The 20,705-nt window shown below is 35.3% G+C and overlaps 2 protein-coding genes across 2 annotated transcripts; both read left to right on the top strand.

Moving 5' to 3' along the window:
* Positions 1-419: 419 nt before the first annotated feature.
* On the top strand, positions 420-5,061 carry LOC134528375 (pro-resilin-like). The gene is made up of 3 exons (XM_063361952.1): positions 420-483; positions 2,739-3,341; positions 4,319-5,061. The coding sequence occupies exons 1-3, from the start codon at positions 478-480 to the stop codon at positions 4,550-4,552; spliced, it is 843 nt and encodes a 280-aa protein (XP_063218022.1). The 5' UTR covers positions 420-477; the 3' UTR covers positions 4,553-5,061.
* Positions 5,062-16,573: 11,512 nt separating this feature from the next.
* On the top strand, positions 16,574-19,704 carry LOC134528367 (pro-resilin-like). The gene is made up of 3 exons (XM_063361940.1): positions 16,574-16,626; positions 17,503-18,021; positions 18,989-19,704. The coding sequence occupies exons 1-3, from the start codon at positions 16,621-16,623 to the stop codon at positions 19,220-19,222; spliced, it is 759 nt and encodes a 252-aa protein (XP_063218010.1). The 5' UTR covers positions 16,574-16,620; the 3' UTR covers positions 19,223-19,704.
* The last annotated feature ends 1,001 nt before the right edge of the window (positions 19,705-20,705 follow it).

The following is a 20,705-nucleotide window of genomic DNA, read 5'->3' as shown; positions in this document are numbered from 1 at the left end:
CCAATGCGTTTGGTATTTCCTCTGATGTTTATACAAAAGGGGGTTTATGTATGTGCGAGTTTATGTTGCTTGGCGTGGGTCCGCCATCTTTGAGTCACATTTCCGTACATCGACTTCCGTTTCATCGTCACGGAATCACTCCTGCCCAAAATGTGCTAAGATGCCTGGAGATAAGCTGCTCACTCATCCCAGCACCTCTAGCTGTTGGGCAACCGGGCCTGGCGCGAGAGCGGGCTCGTCCCTGGATACTCCAATTCCAGGGCGGCGCGGCGGTGGCGACGCGCGACCTCGCCGGGACAAGGCTCCGTGCTACGGTTCGCACGTGGTTGTGCTGGCGGAGACCGGGTGGTGGTGGGGGGTGGCTGGCTGGCGAAAGGGCTCCGGTATAAATGCGGAGTGACCGGAGTCCCTGGGCATCACTCGCAGCTCGGCGCGCTCTCTCTCGAGACACACCCCCGCGGCGCCTCCAAGTCCACCATGAAGGTACTGTACGTCGTCGCAGGGTGCGATACTCCCCGCTGGTTGGGGGCAGGTGTCCGCTTCCCCGCTTTCAAAACCCCCTCCCGTGGCAGGAACTTCAACAAGATGCTCGTGCCAATCGTACGGCAGAACGTATTTCCCGACAGATATGCGACCAGCAAAACATGTAGCTTTAATTGAAACTGTTGTATTTTTCCAAAAGAGTAATAAATTTAGAACATTTTATACATGAGTTTTGCCACTGCCTTAACATGTTTTCGTTAAGTGTTTAAAAAAAATTGTGAATTCAGTTATAACAGAGCGATTTGGACACTTCACAGTATTTTATATAAAATTAAAAACCATATTCACACTTACCTGTATAAGAAATTTAAATTAGAATACAATTTATGTTGTATTAATTTAACCCAAAATAAAGTATTCATTGAAAAGTTTATTCTATTCCATTTGGATTAAAGTTTCACTATTATATGAAATCTTAGTTAAAATACTTAATTTTCATACGGTTTTAGGACTCGGTAAAATTTAAATGTTTAATAAAAAATTTATACCATAGAATCAAAGTATCTAAATCGTTCAAGAGCGGGAATGCTTAAATTAACATTGTATTCACTGAGAGTTGGAACTGAAATAACCATTAGCGCTTTTGTCTTAGTTTGAAATTTAAAATGAAAATTAGACCTGTGTAATATTATTGCAAAATATTTTAGGTCTATTATGGTCTGAAATATATTTTTATTACTGTTTGCATTTAATATCGCATTGTGACTAGGACAGCAATGGTTGTAGTATTCTTTATCAAAATTGCTCAAATTTTACGTTACTGATTTCATGCCTATTAAAAGAATCCATTATACTTTTATCTCCAAAACAATTAACCACACATTGTCTGCGTTATTCTATATTTAGGATATTTTACGGTTAATATGCAATTTTAACTAAATTTTGTGACTTGATATGTTATTAATAATGTACTGTGTTCCGACTTCACCTTAACGTAAGTGAAAATTAATCAATTTTATTATGTGGTTAATGTAAATTTTCTGAGTTAACTTCCAACTATGTGTATCAAATGCCTACGTATTGACATACTACGTAAAAAAAAACCTTATCAGGGAGTAATGGGTTAATAGATTATATATAAAATATGGCATGTATTCATCTTCTTAGTTAAACTTTTGGAGGGAAAAAAACATTCTCCCAAATACATGAAAACCCATATTCAGTATCAGCTACTCCCAGTTGAGAGAAAAATTGAAAACGCAGGCTCATATCTTAGACATAATTTACGTCTTGTCCAAGGAATATATACCCATGCAAATGTTAATTTTAGAATACAGTAAAGAGTAATCCATGTGTTGAACGTTAATTTTAAGCTCGGCTTCGGTAATCATTCATTTATAATAAATATATATTGCCATTTTTATTTCATTCTTATTTATTTGTAAATATAACCTAGAAGTTGATTTTCTAACTTAAACCTCGAAATAATAATTGTACTGCCAATTAAATAGTAAACTTTGAAACCCTAACGTTAGGCTCTTTAAAATAAATTAGGTCCTTATCATGGCGGAGTTAAAAAAAAACCATCTTTAAATAAATTTCCATGTTTGACATGTAAAAATGTATGTCAAATATCACAGAAAGCATAATTGGAACTTTATTACACCAAGAACTCACCGTAAAATAAAAAGCAAGGTTACATTGTGTTCATACCAACATCGACCCGCGAGCACCACAAATGATACGTCCGGTATCCAACCCGCCATCATTTTACAGTACGTATGTTGGTATGATGAGCTCAACTAGGCATTGGTACTTAGGACTTAGGGGAGGAGTAAGTGTGACCCTTAGGCTAAAACGTTTGAGACCCCTTATCTAACGTATAAGTCGAAACTTAACTGAAAACTTATTAAAATTATTAAAATGCGATCCTAAAAAAATTGATTTCATATATTTATATCAAAAATTATTTATAAACATGTATAACAATTGTCAATTTTAATCATTCATTCTAGGCTCAACATAAACAGACTAGGTGGCGCTGTGGTAAAAAATATGAACGTATGTCCAAGAGGAACCTGACACGAAACCCTCTGAAACCATCCTGGTTTAGGTTTTCTGTGTTTCGGTATTCCCCTACAATAACGCTATCGCTGTCGACGGTACGTTATGCCCGAAACCATGAGAAAACATGTTGAAACTCAAATATACTGTTCCGCTGTCTATTTACTTTGTAAATCCTGCTGTGTTCACAGTTGTACGTCGCTATCTTGTGTGCCGTGGCTTCCATTGCCTTGGCCCGACCCGAGCCCCCGGTCAACCAGTACTTGCCGTCTGCGGGCAACTACGCCACCACCAGGGAGGACTCCTTCGCCCCGCCCCCAGCTGCGCTGTCCTCCACCTACGGCGCCCCTGCTAGCGCGTACTCCTCCCCTTCCACCACGTACGGCGCCCCTGCTAGCGCGTACTCCTCTCCTTCCTCCACCTACGGCGCCCCTGCTAGCACGTACTCCTCCCCTTCCTCCACCTACGGAGCTCCTGCTAGCGCGTACTCCTCTCCTTCCTCCACCTACGGCGCCCCTGCTAGCGCGTACTCCTCCCCTTCCTCCACCTACGGAGCTCCTGCCGCGGCCTCCAGGTCGACTTCCAGCTTCTCCAGAGGTTCCAGCAAGTCTTTCTCCCGGGCTGGAGGTCTCTCGCGCTCCTATGGTGCCCCAGCTGTCGCCAGAACCAATGCCATCTTCGGCAGTGCTCTAGCGTCCACGTACGGCGCTCCTGCTGCCCAGTATGCGGCGCCCTCGCCCGTGTACGGAGTCCCTGGATACGCTAGATACAACCCTGCTGAAGACGATCTGTCGGTTAGTTTTACATTAGTTCAATAATATTTAGATTAGTAAATTCATTATCTATTTTTATGTATGCAGTTGTGTGGATAACCTACTTATATAATTTTTCCAATTAATATCACTAGAGTGACCTGATTGGTCTTAATTGAACATATAGCAAATACATAATTATGTATATTTCTGTTTAAATTTGTATCCAAGTGTTTTAAACATTTTAAGTATATAAGTTATTTTGGTAGTACAACGTTTTTAATTTTTCCATTAAGTTTTCACAAAATTAGGAAAACAGTATTTTTTAATTAATATTATTTGAAAAACAAGTAAGTTGCAGTGACAATAAATTATCATTAGTATGTATGGAAAAAAAACATTGTGTATATTCATCTAATGTGCCTAGACTTATTATGAAAAAAGTGAAGTTAATACAGTAACAGAATTCCATGGATATATACAGGGAACCTTTGCCGAATATGTATTAATTAAGGATTGAATATTAAGTTAACTAAGGTGACAGCCAAATCTATTGATTAATAATGTGACCAACTGAGACAATATTATAGTGGTCCCATGTAAAAGTTTTATTCTAACAAATGGGTGGCTAATATCCTGTAATTATATCCGGTCCATACTAGGCACATATGGCATGTATGAAATATATATGGGCATCTATTTCTTGCTTTAAACAAAATATCGGTTAGTACACTGAAATAGCCAATGTGTAGCATAAAGCCGATTAATAGAATAAAATTGTGAAGAGAAAGAATCAAGCCAGATACAGCTATTATACCATATTTAAAATGCTTTTTTTGTGAGTGTATAAAATACCGCCATATAGGGAACAAAAAATGTCCGATGATTGGCTGGCCACAATTCGTTTTTTTTTTGCTCCGTCTGGACTCTTTTAATGTGTTTAAAAATAGCCTAACACGAACGTTCCCACATTCCTACCAGTAATTTTGTTGCAGTGAGCGATGGGCCGTTGTTCTCAGGAGCCGGCCAACTACCAGTTCTCGTACCGAGTGCAGGACGCCGAGTCGGGCAGCGAGTTCGGCCACCTGGAGAGCAGGCAGGGGGACGCCGCCTGGGGCTCGTACAACGTGCTGCTGCCCGACGGCCGCAAGCAGATCGTGGAGTACGAGGCCGACCAGGCGGGCTTCCGCCCCATGATCCGCTACGAGGAGCCCCTGGCCGGCTACGGCCGGGGGGCGGGCGGTCCCTACTAGAGCCCTTGCTGCCGAGCTGCGGGCACGGCGAATATCGAGCTAGATATACAACTACGAATTCATGCGACTTTAACTTTCCTTTCTTTTTCCACACAAAATGTAAATTCAAATAATATCTTTTTTGGTATAGAATTAACATAATTAAGATATAAATACATAAGAATCTAAACATAATTACTTAAAATAAGTTTGTTATATTTTGTTTCTTAGTTTCCTCATACATTATTTAATATTTAATAACGCACATGCCACAAAACAATAATTTCAAAAATGTATAATTTATATAATTTCAGCACTTTCTTTTGCCACACTACATTAAAAAATATAATATTTATTTATCTGATATTCAGATTTATTCGTGTTATGTTCTTATACAAGTTCTGCGCAGACCGCAAGTTTGTGATATGTAAATGAATGTGTATATTATAGTTCTACTCTGTATAGTACTAAAAATTTATTTTTTTATTGTATTCGTGCAATATGTTTTTTAATAAAATTTGCAACAATTATGTTTGTCTTTGTGTGTGTTAACCCTAACCGTTCTGTGGTTGTTCCCCGTTGAAAATTCTTTTGGTAAAAAAAATAACCATTATTAATTTACCGTTACCGTTCAACTAGATTTTAACTATTCTTTAATCAACATGTCTTTAAACATTTTTAAATAAGTTATACCTTAGAAAATTTAGTAAAACTAAAAAATATATGAAATATGTACTTCATACGACATCTTAAGTGATCTCATCTATAGTAAAAGTACCTTGTTTTAAAAAACATTGGGTTTTGATTACTAAGATAATAAATGAAACGTGTTACAATAATTAAGTAGGGGAGAAGGTGAGAATATGTCCACTTTTTTGGTTTGTTTTCAGGAACAAGTATGTTTAAAAGAAAACGTTTGGCGAAAGTTGCAAATTGTAATGTATTGATCTAAGATAACATAGGAAGAAGATTGAATTTTATATCTACAATCATAGTGAAGCTATACGTCATTTAACGATTGTTTGCAAATACTGAGTCTGCAGAAGTGGGGTGGTAATATGGACCATAACTGAAAATGTGATAAACTCATCACAAAATTGTAGTTTTTATCCTTCAGATTGACCCCATACACATCATGAAGCAATGACAATTCACTCAAAAAATTGCACATTATTTATAATCACATAGAAGCCACTGGCATTTAAATTTCTGGAAGGCCTTATAATGAATCTGCACTAAAAAATAAGAAAAAGTGGCCTAGATGTTAGATAATTAGCTCTCAGCTTAATTCTAATGAAACCTAAAATTAATTTTACTGGATCATCAAGTGTTTTGGGTATTTGAACAAAAATCACAAATGTACAATTCACTATCACATCCACTGCATAAGTTGTGGGCCCATTCGTGACATGTTACACACTGAACCCAGAGTTCTCCTGGTTTAGACATGGTTAAGGTCTCAGAAGAAAATAAACACTCGGCATCTTCTTTTTCAGGAGCATCTTCACCAATAACTTGTTCTATCGTTAAGCTTCTTGAAGATAAACTGAGAACATCTTCGCAAGAACTTTCTGAAGATTCGCTTCTCCTTCTCTTCTGTTTGCGATTCACACGTGAAGCTACTTTGCCTGTTTCATGCGTAGTTGAACTTGACTGAAGACTTAGCTCTTTGTGTGTTCTTGTTCTGTTTTTATTTTTTGTTTTAACAAGTTCTTTTGCAGCAGTCGTCTTCTTAGTAGCCCTTATCCTATCCATTGAAAGCTGCAACCCGTCTTTATATGGAGAAGCTGTCAAAACAGTTGCTGAAAGTGATTTACGGCCTCTATTTGACGTCTTCTTGCTCAAAACTGGAACAGGAGATATGTCTTCTAGGGTGATGAAGGCTTGAAGTGTTGATGAACCAGGCGTTGATGGATCCATAGCTTTCGAAGGACCTGGCTTTGTCAAGACACACTCGCGACCTACTTCATCAGTTTCTATTCCATCTGCTTCTGCTTCTTCGATCTGAGGAGGATTGACTTTATCTACGTTTCTGTCATCAGTGTCTTGAGCTGGTCTACATTGTTCATTGCTTTCGTCCGCAGGATTTTCTGCTACTAGTGCAGAGGCAACGAAGACAGCATCGTCAAAAACTTGTCTGTCAAAGGGATACATTCCCATACATTTCAAATCCCTCACAGCAATAGCACCTGTCTGAACCCTTCAGATAGGCTTTTCCAAACATTTCCGCAATGTCATATGCATCCAAACCATCTGAACGGAGAGCTTATCTTATTTCGTAACTGTAATAAATAAGTTTTCAATGGACCCATGAAGGTTCGGTCCAAAGGCTGGAGCCTGTGGGTTGTGTGAGAAGGTAAGCACAAAATGGTGATGTGATGCTCTCTTGCTTTTAGGATTATGTCCAAATTCCGGGTATGAGAATTATGACCATCCAGTATGAGCAGAACAGGATCCTCGGCCGACGGTTTCACATGTTTAATAAAATGATCTGACCATTCAGTGAAAAGATCACCAGCCTGATGGGTGGCACTTTCCTATTGCTCCTGGAGGAGCACCTTTCATTAGTCTCTGGGTCCAGTTTTTACGGGGAAATATCATCATCGGAGGGACGAAATCCCCTCCAGCACTCATGCAGGCAACAATGGTGACAAGTCTTCCCCTCTCCGCAGCTGTAAGAAAACCTATCTGCTTTCCTTTCAGACAACAATGTGAGCTTGCTTAGACTGCACAACACTAAGACCACTTTCATCGACATTGTAAACGCGACTAGCAGAATACTGATGTCTGGAATATTCCTGTTCCAAAAGATCAAAAAACTTCATTACACTTTCTTTATTGAAACCTACTGCACGAGCGAATGATGTTCCTTCAGGTTTTCTAACAGAGAGCTTGTCCCTGTGTCGGTGCATGAAATTGTCAAACCATGCTCGACCGGCCATATCTTGTCTAAATTTGTGCAAAATATTGTTTTCGACTGCAAGCTGATAGGCGAGTTTCCTAATATCGTTTCGAGTAAGCCCATGGGAAGTATTTTCCATTAGCAGACAATACTGAACCAGTTTTGGCTCAATTTCTGGAGGGAAAATAGTACGCCTACCCATCCTCTGATTTGTTACAGTCTCTGCATCAAAATGGGATTTTACTTTCCTCAATAATGTTGATTTATGGACATTAAAATATCTAGCAGCTTCATAGAGACTTTTCTTTTTTGAACGAACAGCTGTTATGACATTCACCATATCTTCCGGGCACCATTTCTGCCTTAGTCCTCTATTTTCTCTTCCCAGCTTCTTCCTTGGTATAGTAGCCTAAATGGCTCACCCGGAAAAAGATAGGTTTGAAAATTAAAAAAAAATCATATGAAGGTCTAGTACCTACAAGTGCCTATGAATATGTTGATAAAATGGCTTTTCCTACAATTAAATAAGGAAATATTTAATTTGGCTTACATCAGGCCTTTCTAGGTTAATGGATACTATTAAATAATTTTTATTTAAAAAAAAAATTTAAAAAATGTTTTTATACTAAAAATATTCAAACTAAATGAGTGATACGTTAATGGCCACAATTATTACAGCAATGTTACATAGTTGCGCATTAGATTGGTGGAATTCACTGACTAGCAACAGTATTTTTAAGCAACATTTAATAGTTGGCTCGGCCTACATGTGTATTGTAAAAGGGGTTGTAATATGGACCAGCTTGGACGATGACGGTCCATATTACCACCATACCATTTTGTACAGAAACACCTAAAAATGTCGGTCTATGAATGGTATAGCGAAAATACTATTAGGTGCAGTTTGAAGCTTAACATTACTACTAATTATGTATGTATGTATAATATTTTACAATTGTCTTTAAAGGTAAGAAAAATATTAGTTAATCTCACCTTTCAAAAAGTTTTAGATGGACAAGAACAAACACGTCAACTTGCTAGCTAAACTAAACGTGAAATCCACACTAGCGCCACATGTTGACTTCTCAGGACACTCTCTGATGTGTTTATTCCAAAATCCGGCAGATCGCAGCACATACAACAGAATAACAATACTGGTCCACTTTACAACCCCGGTCCATATTCCCACCTTCTCCCCTATTAAATATTCATTCAATAACCTTACATAACATTTTATTTTAAATGTTCTTAAATAATTTTTATATTTGTCATTTCGTGAAAAACAATGATATTAAATCATTTATATCATTTAAACAATTTTATGTTAAATTATTTTCAAGTTTAGGTAAAAATTAATTTAATATATTACATAAAAAGTTTAAGAATTTTACTCATCTTGTGACAGTTAGGTTAACGTCACGATATCTACAATTATTTATCATCATAAATTCCCTCTATTTGTGACAGGGTAATATCATTAAACTTTCCATTAAAACCACGCGTGTTCTATTGATAGAAATTATCTGAAAAGCTATTAATTTCTTCAAAATCCACTGAAGATTCAGCCATGCAAAAGCATATGAATTTATTTCAACTGGGTTTCAGAGTGTCACCCCATGTGACTGACGAGTGGTGTTTGTAATTTTTTTATTTTGGCATCCTGAGTTTGAGTTAAATTTTAACTACATTCGTGTGCAGCTAAATCGACTCACCCCTCTATTGCGCACAAAAAGGCGTATTTCTTAAAAAATTTTACAGCCTAATCGTTTATATTTACAACAACTCCTTTATAATTATTATCCATACATTATTTGTCAAATTAAAGTGATCTGAAGTTAAACTTAGCAAAACGCGCTCTTTCAGTAACCATGATTTGCGAGCAGCAATCCTAATTTTACCGGTATTTCTCATCAGTCGCTTATCAGACGTTGACATGAACACATCTCTGCAAGTTTCATTCATTGTTTTTGTAAAGTCATGAATACTACGCCACAAGTTGTTGCTTTGTTGCAAGCACTCTTCAGTCAACGAGAAGTCGCTCATCAACTGACCTTGTGCTAAACTGCTGTCTCAAGAGTAATCACAAGGTTTCAGGAAACTGGTACCTTCACTCGGAGACAATCTGAGAGGGAAGATCTCTTGATCGTGGAATCTTTCATGCATTAATATAGAAGTGAAATGAATTGTATTAATAATCAAATTTAATTAAACTGTTTACATGGACAAATGCGAGTCATGAATATCGTCGACCTCCATTATTCGACTAAAAGATCCTGCACTTTGATTTCTGCTGAATATTTTTTTTTAATGGTAATTGTTTTATTAAGGGCATCACCATTTTAATACACGCCTTTGCAATAAGTACTCCACCCAATCATTCAGCAGGCATTTGAAGCCAGAACTTTCAGCAACTTTAAACGATGTGTTCCATCAAACGATCAGAAGAATTTTAATGGAGCCATGATTCTCGTGATATCTAGACATGAGTTATACTGATGTGTATTATTTAAAGTAAAAAAAACTACAAAATCATCCATTAAAGAATTTTTAACATAAATTTTAAAAGAATTTTATATAAATACAGTGTGATTTGTTTATTTCTAGGAAGTAAATCCAAACCTTATCCATCGGTTTAGATAAAAGATTCCTCTCTTATAAAGATAAAATGTTCCAAATGGACATAAGCGAAGTTTTTTTATATTTATTTTCTGCATGTTATTGGCAGTATTTTAAAGTCAAACAATTAACATAATTTTTCGGATCTTAATACAATTTTTCATTAATTATATTTTCCATCATATTGATAACATATTGGTTACAGTCATCCGAAAATTATTTGAATCTTGACATTAATTTACATATCAGTGTTTGCAGTTATTCGTAAATTTAAACTGTGTTAAAATTCTGAACCAAATAACACAGCTAGCATTACAAAATAACGTAATCATATACATGTACAGTAAAGAGTCGGCAAAGATAAACAGCATTGTTCGACGAACATTTTAAAACACTACGGAGTGCTTCCATTTTTAACAGTACATTCGAAGATTTGCGGCTTTTGCCAAAAGGGTTGCTACACTCTCAGTAATTTTTAAAACTATTCTTGCAAACAGCATGGTTGCGCGTCTCTTATCAATATAATTATCTATGTAAGTTATAACTGCCCTATAAAAAGAGCGCGTGTAACTCAGTACATGAGGTAGAAGTGAAACTTATTTGGCAATTCAAACCTCGACTAGTAAATACATCGTAAGGGGTAAATCGGCAGAAAGTGAGAACGAAGCCAATTTTCTAAATGAACATGATTTAGCAAAATTCTTACTCACTTTAAAACTACTGCTCAAGATATCAATAATTATTCATAAAAAAAATTAATTAAAAATTAATATTCCCCACTGGTGACATAATCTAACAGAATATAGCATAAAATTTTATATTAAGATTTTCAGGACCTCAAGTTAGTATTGCATGAAAACAATTTATACATGTTTTAAAAAGTAAATCAACTTCGATAAATTTTATCCTTAACCACCATTATAATATGACTTTGCATTACTCAGCAAAATCATTTATACAATTCATAACAGGACAACACAATGCGGGTTTTTTTGCTTTCATTTCTTTTCAAGTATTTAAAACTCTTAATTTTTTTGTATTTATTAGATATGGTTCTAAAATAGAAATATCTTATTTTTAATTAACAAAATTGTTATTCAATTCAAAATAACAGCTTAGGATATCAATCATTAATGATCAATCAATATTGATTAATTAACAATATATATTACTTACTGTTGAAATACTCACACCATATGAAAATTGGTTTAGTAAAATGAAAGCTAGGATTGAGTATAATTAACTAGTTTTTAGTTTAATTTTGTACTACTATTTGTCTAAAGGTCTTTCCAATTTTGGTATATGTCATTGAAGTTGTTGCTGACAACATATTTTTTGGTAAATAATATAAAAAAGTAATTAAGATGTAACACTAACTTTCTGGATTATGTGTTATTGAATGAAATTTAATATCGGCGCAAATTATGTATATTTAGACAAATTATTTCATTGAAATAATTGGTGGTAGTAACACTTGGCGTACCCTAAATGACAAATTTTGCAGTGAATCGAATTGAAGCAAGAAAATTTATAATAGATAAAAGTTATAATATTGTATTGTAAAAGTTTTTAATATATTGACTATATTATAATATCAATATGTCTCGATTATTGAAGTATTAAACCATTATCACAATTTTTATTTTTTTATTTCTTTATTAAATGGCATTAATTAAGTTTATTCGTTAATAATATTTTAATGTTTTCTAATTTTAAACGATTTTACATATTCTTTGGTCATATTAGTATTTTAATGACCAAATTATAAGTACGTATAACAAGAACGATTTGTACCGTCATTAACATATTTACGTCTAAATCAATTTGATTTTCAGTTCTCTACAAACACAGAGAATAATATTTTAACCATTTTTGTACTATTTTCATTAAAACGTTGTTTTAAATATTTCTTATTTACTAATTTTTATGAAATTTTGTATTTAGAAATTTAAAATTTTTCTGAATAAACTTTTGAGTAAAATTGGTAACGATTACTACACATATAGACACATGTGACATCAAAATCAATATCTCCAAAAAAACTATATAAAAATGTATTCTTCTAACAAGGTTTAATATCGGCCCGTTTTTATAACATAACAGACTCTAAGTTTTAAATAATGTGTCATAAATTGATTATATTTATATAATGTTCTGAGCCCTTTTAAGTTAAAACTGACGAATAATGACATTTCAATACATTATAAACATATACAAACTTTTTGATAAAAGAATTTTTAACTTACATTATATGCAAATGTCTCCAGAATATGCGTATTATCAAATAACTACAAACACTTTAAAATCATAAGAATAGGTTCATTATCTTCTAAGTATAAGCTAAAACATTTAATAATTTAAATTTATATATAATTTATATAAATAATTTAAAACATGTATTCCCTTTCAAGAAACGTGAGTCTTGAACAAACAAAATTTAATTTACTATTTACATTTTGAATATTTATAATATTGATATATTGGTTGCTGAACGTTTATTGATAACTGAAGTGTATAATTTATGATAATACTGAATTATTTGTTAACATTGAGCAACTCACCTATGTTCAGCAAAACAGAATTTTATATGTAAGTAGTTCTATTTACTAACATTTATAAAATCACTGTTATTGAGTACAAGTGGTAAGTTTTTCTTAACAGAAAACTAAATTAGTGGCATGTACTTGTTTTTAAATTATGTAGGTTTCGCTGAAATTAGGCTCAGTAGCTAAAACTTTAACTTAAGACCAACGAAATACAAAATTTTGTCTGTTAACCGAAAAATTAACTAGTTTCTAATTGTATTTATTATTATTGTTAATGTTTCTATTCATTACTATACTCTGGAAACGCGATTTTCAGATTGAAATTTAAAAAAAAAATACTTTGTTCATTTGAAAGTCGGTTGATGGATCAAAGCCTCAAGCATTAATCTACATTTTAACGCTGAAGCTGCACCCAGTTTGTTCGATGCATCACGCTTTTCTGTAAAGAAGCGTTCGAAATCAAACTCTAGTTTTACCAGGGAACGCCCATGTATGCATTACTACATGGATACTGTGCATAATGCCGTTTTTATACCGCTTATAGTCTGTGCCGAATCATTGTGTGAAGTTAAATGTTGGCATTGTGAAACAGTTTTTGAAATACTATTTATTATTTAAGTGACTGTTTGAGGACGGAAATACTCATTCCCATTTTCTACCCATCAGACGTGACCCAAACATAATTTATAAAAAAAATTACGGGAATTGCATTATAGCGATGTTAAGAAAAAAGTGACTAACCAAATATTGTCAAATACAGTGTAGGAAACTCAGGACTGTTTATGCGGGTGAAAAACGAGTGGCACTACTACAGCGATCCTAGCGGCGTGAACTGTAAGCATACACGTTAAATTAAAAATTGTATACGTTTTATAGGTTGACTATGGCAATACCTCCATGACTTAGGCACGATTCTTCAATAAATTCTAGAAAAAAAATTGTTCTTGTTCGGAAAGTAATGCTATTATGTATTTTTCGTATTACTCCAAAGTTATGAAAATTTTTTAAACGTTCTAAATTATTTATATAAAATAATAATAATTTCAAATGAAAAAAAATATACAAATCTTGTACCAACATTATTTGCAACGCTGGTTGCAGCTGATGTCACCAGAATCGCTGAACATCACTAGTCTCGCAGATTTTCTACCACTTTCCTATAAAACCTACTACAGTATTGGCTTTGAATATGACACAACACAAATCTCCAGTAAGTTTCAAACGTTTTACCATACCTACCCGAGATTTTATGTAAGTGTTGATTATGTTTAAAAATAAAAGATTTGATAACAGAAGTGAGGTTCGTTTAAAACATTTTATGATTCAAGTACACAAGTTTATTTTATGGCATTTTTGAAGTGAACATCGTTGGCCACAATGAGGGTAACATTTCAAAGCCGAATTCTAATGCAATGTTTACTTGAAAAATATTTTTGAAATTTTTCTGACGCAAAAAGGACAACGAATGTGTAATTGACCAAAGCAATATAAAAATGAGCTCAATGCTTTATACGTTGCTGGGCGCGTTTTCGTTCTCCTAATTGCCCGATGATACGTTCTCCACCCATAAAAAAAGTTGCCCGAGAGAGATAGATGAACGAAAGAATAAAACCGAGTTTGTGCCAATGTGCTTGTTTCAGAATATATATATATATATATATGTTTTCTATACAGTCAGCTGTGAATACCCTTTAATTATATATTTACTATAGCCCGTCCCACTCTTAGATTGCAGTACACGGCTTATGGCGCGCGCTGTTGCCAAATCTCTAACACATTACGAATTTCAGGAGATGCGTGTTTTTGTAATTTGGATCGAACAAGAAGCATTTTAAGAAATCATATCGTAATTTATAATATTTTATACTATTACACATATAAATTTGTAATAATGCCACTTTTATGAAAATTTCAAATAAAAACTACCTATTGTAGACGAAATTTTCTTACAGTTTTCTTTTCTGTTCTAAAAATCCCATATAGGTGTGTGTGTATATATATATAATATTTTCATGGGCCCGATAAATGCCGTATTTTTGGACAAGTCATGTCCAAAATGATAAATAAAATACGGTAATGGAAATTCTCGGTCGAGTAAGTTATGGGAAAAATCCGAACAATTGGTTCGAAATGGGGAAGATTTTTTGAAAAACAGAAAAATCGCAACAACTCCCATAATATGAATAATATCGAATCCGTTTTAACGTATGATAACTCGGATTACCTAATGCCGAAAAATGTTTTCTAAATACATTTTTGATACGACCAGCCATAACTGCATGGGTTCGAAAAAAAATTTTCACCGGACAAAAAAACGCAACTGCCTTAGTAGACACCTTATCAAATCTGTTTAAATTGTTTGTAATAATATCATAATTATTTTCCAAAACTAAGCCTAAAACAATGTTTGATAAGATGCTTGGTGAGAAAGATAGAAAAATAATTCAAAATTTTGTACCATGATCGCTATTAAATTCCTTCGTATTTATTTCATACATTTTACATATTATGTTCAAGAATCGATTATAATATTTTTTGTTGACTAAGGAAGCCATGTATTTGAAATTGCTTGTAGGACAGAACCCCACTTATCTAAACACACGACCCTGTTTCCTCTTACGACGGCAGCGCGCGCTCTTGTACTGATGACACATCTTTAACAGCTATTTCCACGGAAACTGTAGAAGCAATTGAGATGGAGCTGCTTTTAAAAACTAATTCAATTCATTGTGATTATTTTTCTCGCTTTCGTCCCCCATCTATCTTTAATAGAAAAAATATTTTCCGCGGGTCAACTTTTTGATGTGTCAGTTTGTGAGAAAATGCATTTCAATATATTAAAAAAATTATTTAAGTGAAACCTCTACAGTTTTTGTCTTAACATTTGTTCGGTGGCGTCCTAAGGCATTCATTTACTAATTAAAAAAATCTGAATGAAATACACATGTAGGTTTTCTTTTTTTGATGTGAAACATATCGGAATACTTCAAAACAGTTCGCAGCGAATAAGTTATGTTTTTTAATTTTTTCGGACACTTAAAATATTGTTAAGTATTCAAAATAAGCATTGCCTGATGCGTATTTTTATTCTATACAATATGAAAAAAAGCTTGGTCCAAAAATTTAAATTTTAAATTTCGTTTGATATTTGGCAACAACGCACGAAGAAACAAGGACAGTGCTAACGGCAATCGGCGTGTGTTAGAGAGAGAGAGAATGCGCCCATTTACTTCCACACTGCAATCTAAGAGTGGGATGCTCTATACCAGCGCACTCGCATTCTTCCTTGTTTAACCAGCAGCGTAGAGTGTGCTGTTGAGACAGTCGCTGGATTTCCCGTACAGATAGCCCTAACTTATATGAATTTCATATTTCGTTCATAGAATTGACGTGTTCCAAATGGCATAGTTGTGTGAAGAAACAGAAACACAAACAGTTTTTTTATGTTATTTTTTCAACCATGAGAAATATTTATTGTTAATTAATCATGATTTAAAAAATTTATTTATTTTCTCTCTATATTTCTATCTTTTACCCCTTATGTTATAATTACAAGTCGAGGATTAAAATGCCAAATAAGTTTCATTTCTATCACGTGTACTGGGTTACACAAGCTCATTTTTATTAAGGCGCTGCTTTCTCTTCTCACGAGGAATGCAAATCAGCTCGTCGGTTGCCGGCCTGACCTTGCTCCTCGCCGAAAACTCCAAGCGGGATGTGAACGTGCGCGTTACGTTCGTGTCGCGGCGTGTACGTGGCAGTTACGCCGCAGGTTCTTGGAAGATGGGATTGCTGAGCGGGCGCCTGGCAGCCTCGGAGCTCGTCCCTGGGTGGGTGTGGCCCTCCAGGCTCGACCAAGGCCGGCACACGGGCAGCCCCCGAGCTGCTGGGGGCGGGAGGGAGGGGGGCTGTGGCTGGCGAAAGGGTCGGGCCGCGCTCTGGTATAAATGAGCAGTGACCGGAGCCGTGGGCATCACTCGCTAGAGCAGCTTCTTCTGGAACCTGCACCGCCGTCAACAGCAACCATGAAGGTACTGTGAGGCCAGCGCCTTGGTGCAGTTCTTATAGTGATTGAAGTACATCTGCTTTTAGACCGTACGGCTATTAATTTCTCTTATTTACCTTATTAAGCCGCACATGTATGAACAGTGCACGGATAAACATCAAATATTATGTGACCATTTACAAGAATTTGCAATCTAACAATATTAATTTGTTGTACATGAATAAAACTGACTATTATGTGGGGAATGGTTATCATGTCTCCTTTATTGTTCAATCAGTTGCAGTAAATAAACAATTATGGCACTAAGCACACATAGATTTTTAGCCATAGATAATATAATCAGTCAGGCTAGACAACACCATATATAATCAAAATTAATCATAACGATAGGTAATTGCATCCTATTATAACTAAAGGTTTTTTTGTACCAATAAAAAAAACAGTTATGAAAACTTGTAGGATTGAATCGTAATTTATTGAATAGTATATTCCTAATATTAATAACTGCAGTTGGGTAGAATAGTTTGACCAAAATTCCGTTAATTTTTTTTTAATTAATTCCTTTTCAATACCAAAAATATATAAATAAAAGCTTGTAATTTTATGTTAATTTAGTTTTGGGGAAAAAATGTCATACAGATATTAAAGATAAATCAAGAATCATGATTTCAAAAGTACTAGTGGGCTTCGTGTTTCCATTCATTTCAGTAAACTTTCCAAATTTATAAAGAATACAGTGGAAATTTATGTTACGAAATATTCAAATTGCATTGTTACAAAAAATATTTATAAGTATAATTTTTGCCTCAGAATTTAATCAAACAAAATTTTGATTGTATTTATATGTGAAGCCTAATAATTTTTGGGACTTATTAATCCAAAATGGTTTATCTTTGTGCAGTTGTGCGTCGCTATCATGTGCGCCGTGGCTTCCATTGCCTTGGCCCGACCCGAGCCCCCGGTCAACCAGTACTTGCTGTCTGCGGGCAACTACGCCACCACCAGGCAGGACTCCTTCGCCCCGCCCCCGGCTGCGCTGTCCTCCACCTACGGCGCCCCTGCTAGCGCGTACTCCTCCCCTTCCTCCACCTACGGCGCCCCTGCTAGCGCGTACTCCTCCCCTTCCTCCACCTACGGCGCCCCTGCTAGCGCCTACTCCTCCCCTTCCTCCACCTACGGAGCTCCTGCCGCGGCCTCCAGGTCGACTTCCAGCTTCTCCAGAGGTTCCAGCAAGTCTCTCTCCAGGGCTGGAGGTCTCTCGCGCTCCTATGGCGCCCCAGCTGTCGCCAGAACCAATGCCATCTTCAGCAATGCTCTAGCGTCCACGTACGGCGCTCCTGCTGCCCAGTCTGCGGCGCCCTCGCCCGTGTATGGAGTCCCTGGATACACTAGATACAACCCTGCTGAAGACGATCTGTCGGTTAGTTTTACATTAGTTCAGTAATGTTTTATATATGTAATTGCATTTTCTTTTTTGGATGTATGCAGTTGTGCGGATAACCTAATTATACAATTTTAACAATTTATATTACTAGAGTGACCTCATTTGTCTTAATTGAACATACATCAAATACCTAATTTAATTAGTGTTTAAAGTAGCACGAATATGTTTTAAATAATTTAATTATTTAAGTTATTTTCGTTGTAAAACGTTTTTAAGAAATAAGGAAAACAGAAAATTTTTTAAATTAATATTATTTGAAAAATATTATGTTACTACCGACAATAATTAAGCATTAGAATTTATGTGAAAAATAATACTGGGTATGTACATCTAATGTGCCTAGACTTAGTATGAAAAAAGTTAAGTTAATGCAGTAACAGAACTCCATGCATGTATATAAGAAAATATGCCGAATATGTATTAATTAAGAATTAAGTATTTAGTTAACTAAGGTGACAGACATATCTATTGATTAATAATTTGTTCAACTCAGACAATATTATGGTGATCCCATGTAAATATGTGTGATTCTAACGATTAGGTGGATCATATCATGTAATTATATCCGGTCCATATTAGGCACAGGTGTCATGTATGTATCATAGATAGAATTCTACTTCTATCTTTAAAACAAAATATCGGTTATTAATCTGTAAAAGCCAAAGGTTAGCATAAAGCCGAATTATAAACTAAAAATGGGGTAGAGCAAGAGGAGAGGCAGATGCAGCAATTATACCATTTTTAAAATGGCTTCTTTTTTTTTAGTGGATAAAATGACAGCCATATTGCGAACAAAAAATGTCCGATGATTGCCTGGCAACAATACGTTTTATTTTTGCTCCGTCTGGACTTTTCTAATGTGTTTGATAATAGCCTAACAAGAACGTTCCCTCGTTTCACCAGCATGTTGTTGCAGTGAGCGATGGGCCGTTGTTGTTCCCAGGAGCCGGCCAACTACCAGTTCTCGTACGGAGTGCAGGACGCCGAGTCGGGCAGCGAGTTCGGCCACCTGGAGAGCAGGCAGGGGGACGCCGCCTGGGGCTCGTACAACGTGCTGCTGCCCGACGGCCGCAAGCAGATCGTGGAGTACGAGGCCGACCAGGCGGGCTTCCGCCCCATGATCCGCTACGAGGAGCCCCTGGCCGGCTACGGCCGGGGGGCGGGCGGTCCCTACTAGAGCCCTTGCTGCCGAGCTGCGGTCACGGCGAATATCGAGCTAGATAGACAACTACGAATTCTTGCCACATTAACTTTCCTTTTATTTTTCCACAAACAGTGGATATTAACATAATTAGTAAATAATTATATAATAATCTACACATAATTACTATTAATTTGTTAGTTATGTTTTGTTTCTTAGTTTCCTGATACATTATTTAATATTTATTAATGCACATGCCACAAAACAATAATTTTAAAAATGTATAATTTATATAATTTCAGCACTTTCTTTTGCCACTCTACATTTAAAAATATATATTTATTTATATATCTGATATTCAGATTTATTCGTGTTTTTTTCTTATTCAAGTTCTGCGTAGACCGCATTTTTGTGATTTGTAAATGGTTGTGTAATTTATATGTCTGCTTGGTATAGTACTAAAAATGAATTTTTTTATTGTATTCATGCAATTTTTTTAATAAAATATGCAACAACTATGTTTGTCTTTGATTGTGTTAACCCTTATGTTGTGTGAATGTTTTCCTTTAAAAATTATTTTAGTAAAATATTAAACATTTTCGATTTACAGTTACCGTCCAAATATAAATTATTCAGCCTTCATACAATATGACTTTTAACATTTTTAAATAGGTTATACCTTAGAATATTTTTTTTCAAAATTCAAAAATATTTGTGATAGGTAGGGGAAGTCCGGGCAAAGCGAATAGTCCGGGTAAAACGAATAAAGGCAGTATTAACTGAACGACAACAGATGGCTCTAGCCTACTCGCCCAGGAGGTGAAGCTACCTATCGGCCCTCGAAGGAACTCGGTACGAGATGGACATCGACAGGAACGGCGCATACAGATAATTACAAAAGATTTTGCAAGATTTTTTAAGATTTTATAAAGGTGAGTTGTTTAAAACTACTCAAGAAGTTTTAACGACAGAATAATTATTACTGTATCATATGATACCCTTACAATGGCCTACATGTATAGCATATAACGTAAATATTACCGTGTCAGTAAATTTTATTTACTCTCATTGTTCTGTAATGGCTGCAAAGCGGGCAAAGTGAATAGGGCAAAGTGAATAGCTATTCACTTTGCCCGGATTAATATTATTAGCTATTCACTTTGCCCTGACAACAATTTTATGATACAAACATGATTCATATTGATATTTAAAGTAACTACCGAATGCGTGTCTCGAGTGTGCATGTCGTAACATTCAGTAGAATAACACCGAAAATTACAGTGGAAAATAAACTGCTCTTCGTGGAATGTTGACAATGTTAGAATTAATTTTATTTTTGTAAATTAGATATTATTCTCTGTATGTAAAAAAGCGGTTAGATTTCTTTAACATGTAAATATTGAACTGTATAAAAACCGAGTTATAAAATATAAGTATTAAAATTACGAAGCAGGAACTTGTTACTCTATACAAAACTTATTTTATATTAAGATTTTAAACACTCATCTTCCAGTGCTTT

This window comes from Bacillus rossius, chromosome 1 (assembly GCF_032445375.1).
Source record: "Bacillus rossius redtenbacheri isolate Brsri chromosome 1, Brsri_v3, whole genome shotgun sequence".
In the NCBI taxonomy this organism is placed as follows: domain Eukaryota; kingdom Metazoa; phylum Arthropoda; class Insecta; order Phasmatodea; family Bacillidae; genus Bacillus; species Bacillus rossius.
Note: the sequence above shows the minus strand (reverse complement) of the source record. Positions and strands in the feature narration are given on the sequence as shown.

What these genes read in the sequence shown, in the direction of transcription:
- LOC134528375 (XM_063361952.1), top strand. An exon ending in CTGCTGAAGACGATCTGTCG is followed by an intron (nt 3,342 to 4,318) that starts GTTAGTTTTACA and finishes CGTTGTTCTCAG; the next exon opens with GAGCCGGCCAACTACCAGTT.
- LOC134528367 (XM_063361940.1), top strand. An exon ending in CTGCTGAAGACGATCTGTCG is followed by an intron (nt 18,022 to 18,988) that starts GTTAGTTTTACA and finishes TGTTGTTCCCAG; the next exon opens with GAGCCGGCCAACTACCAGTT.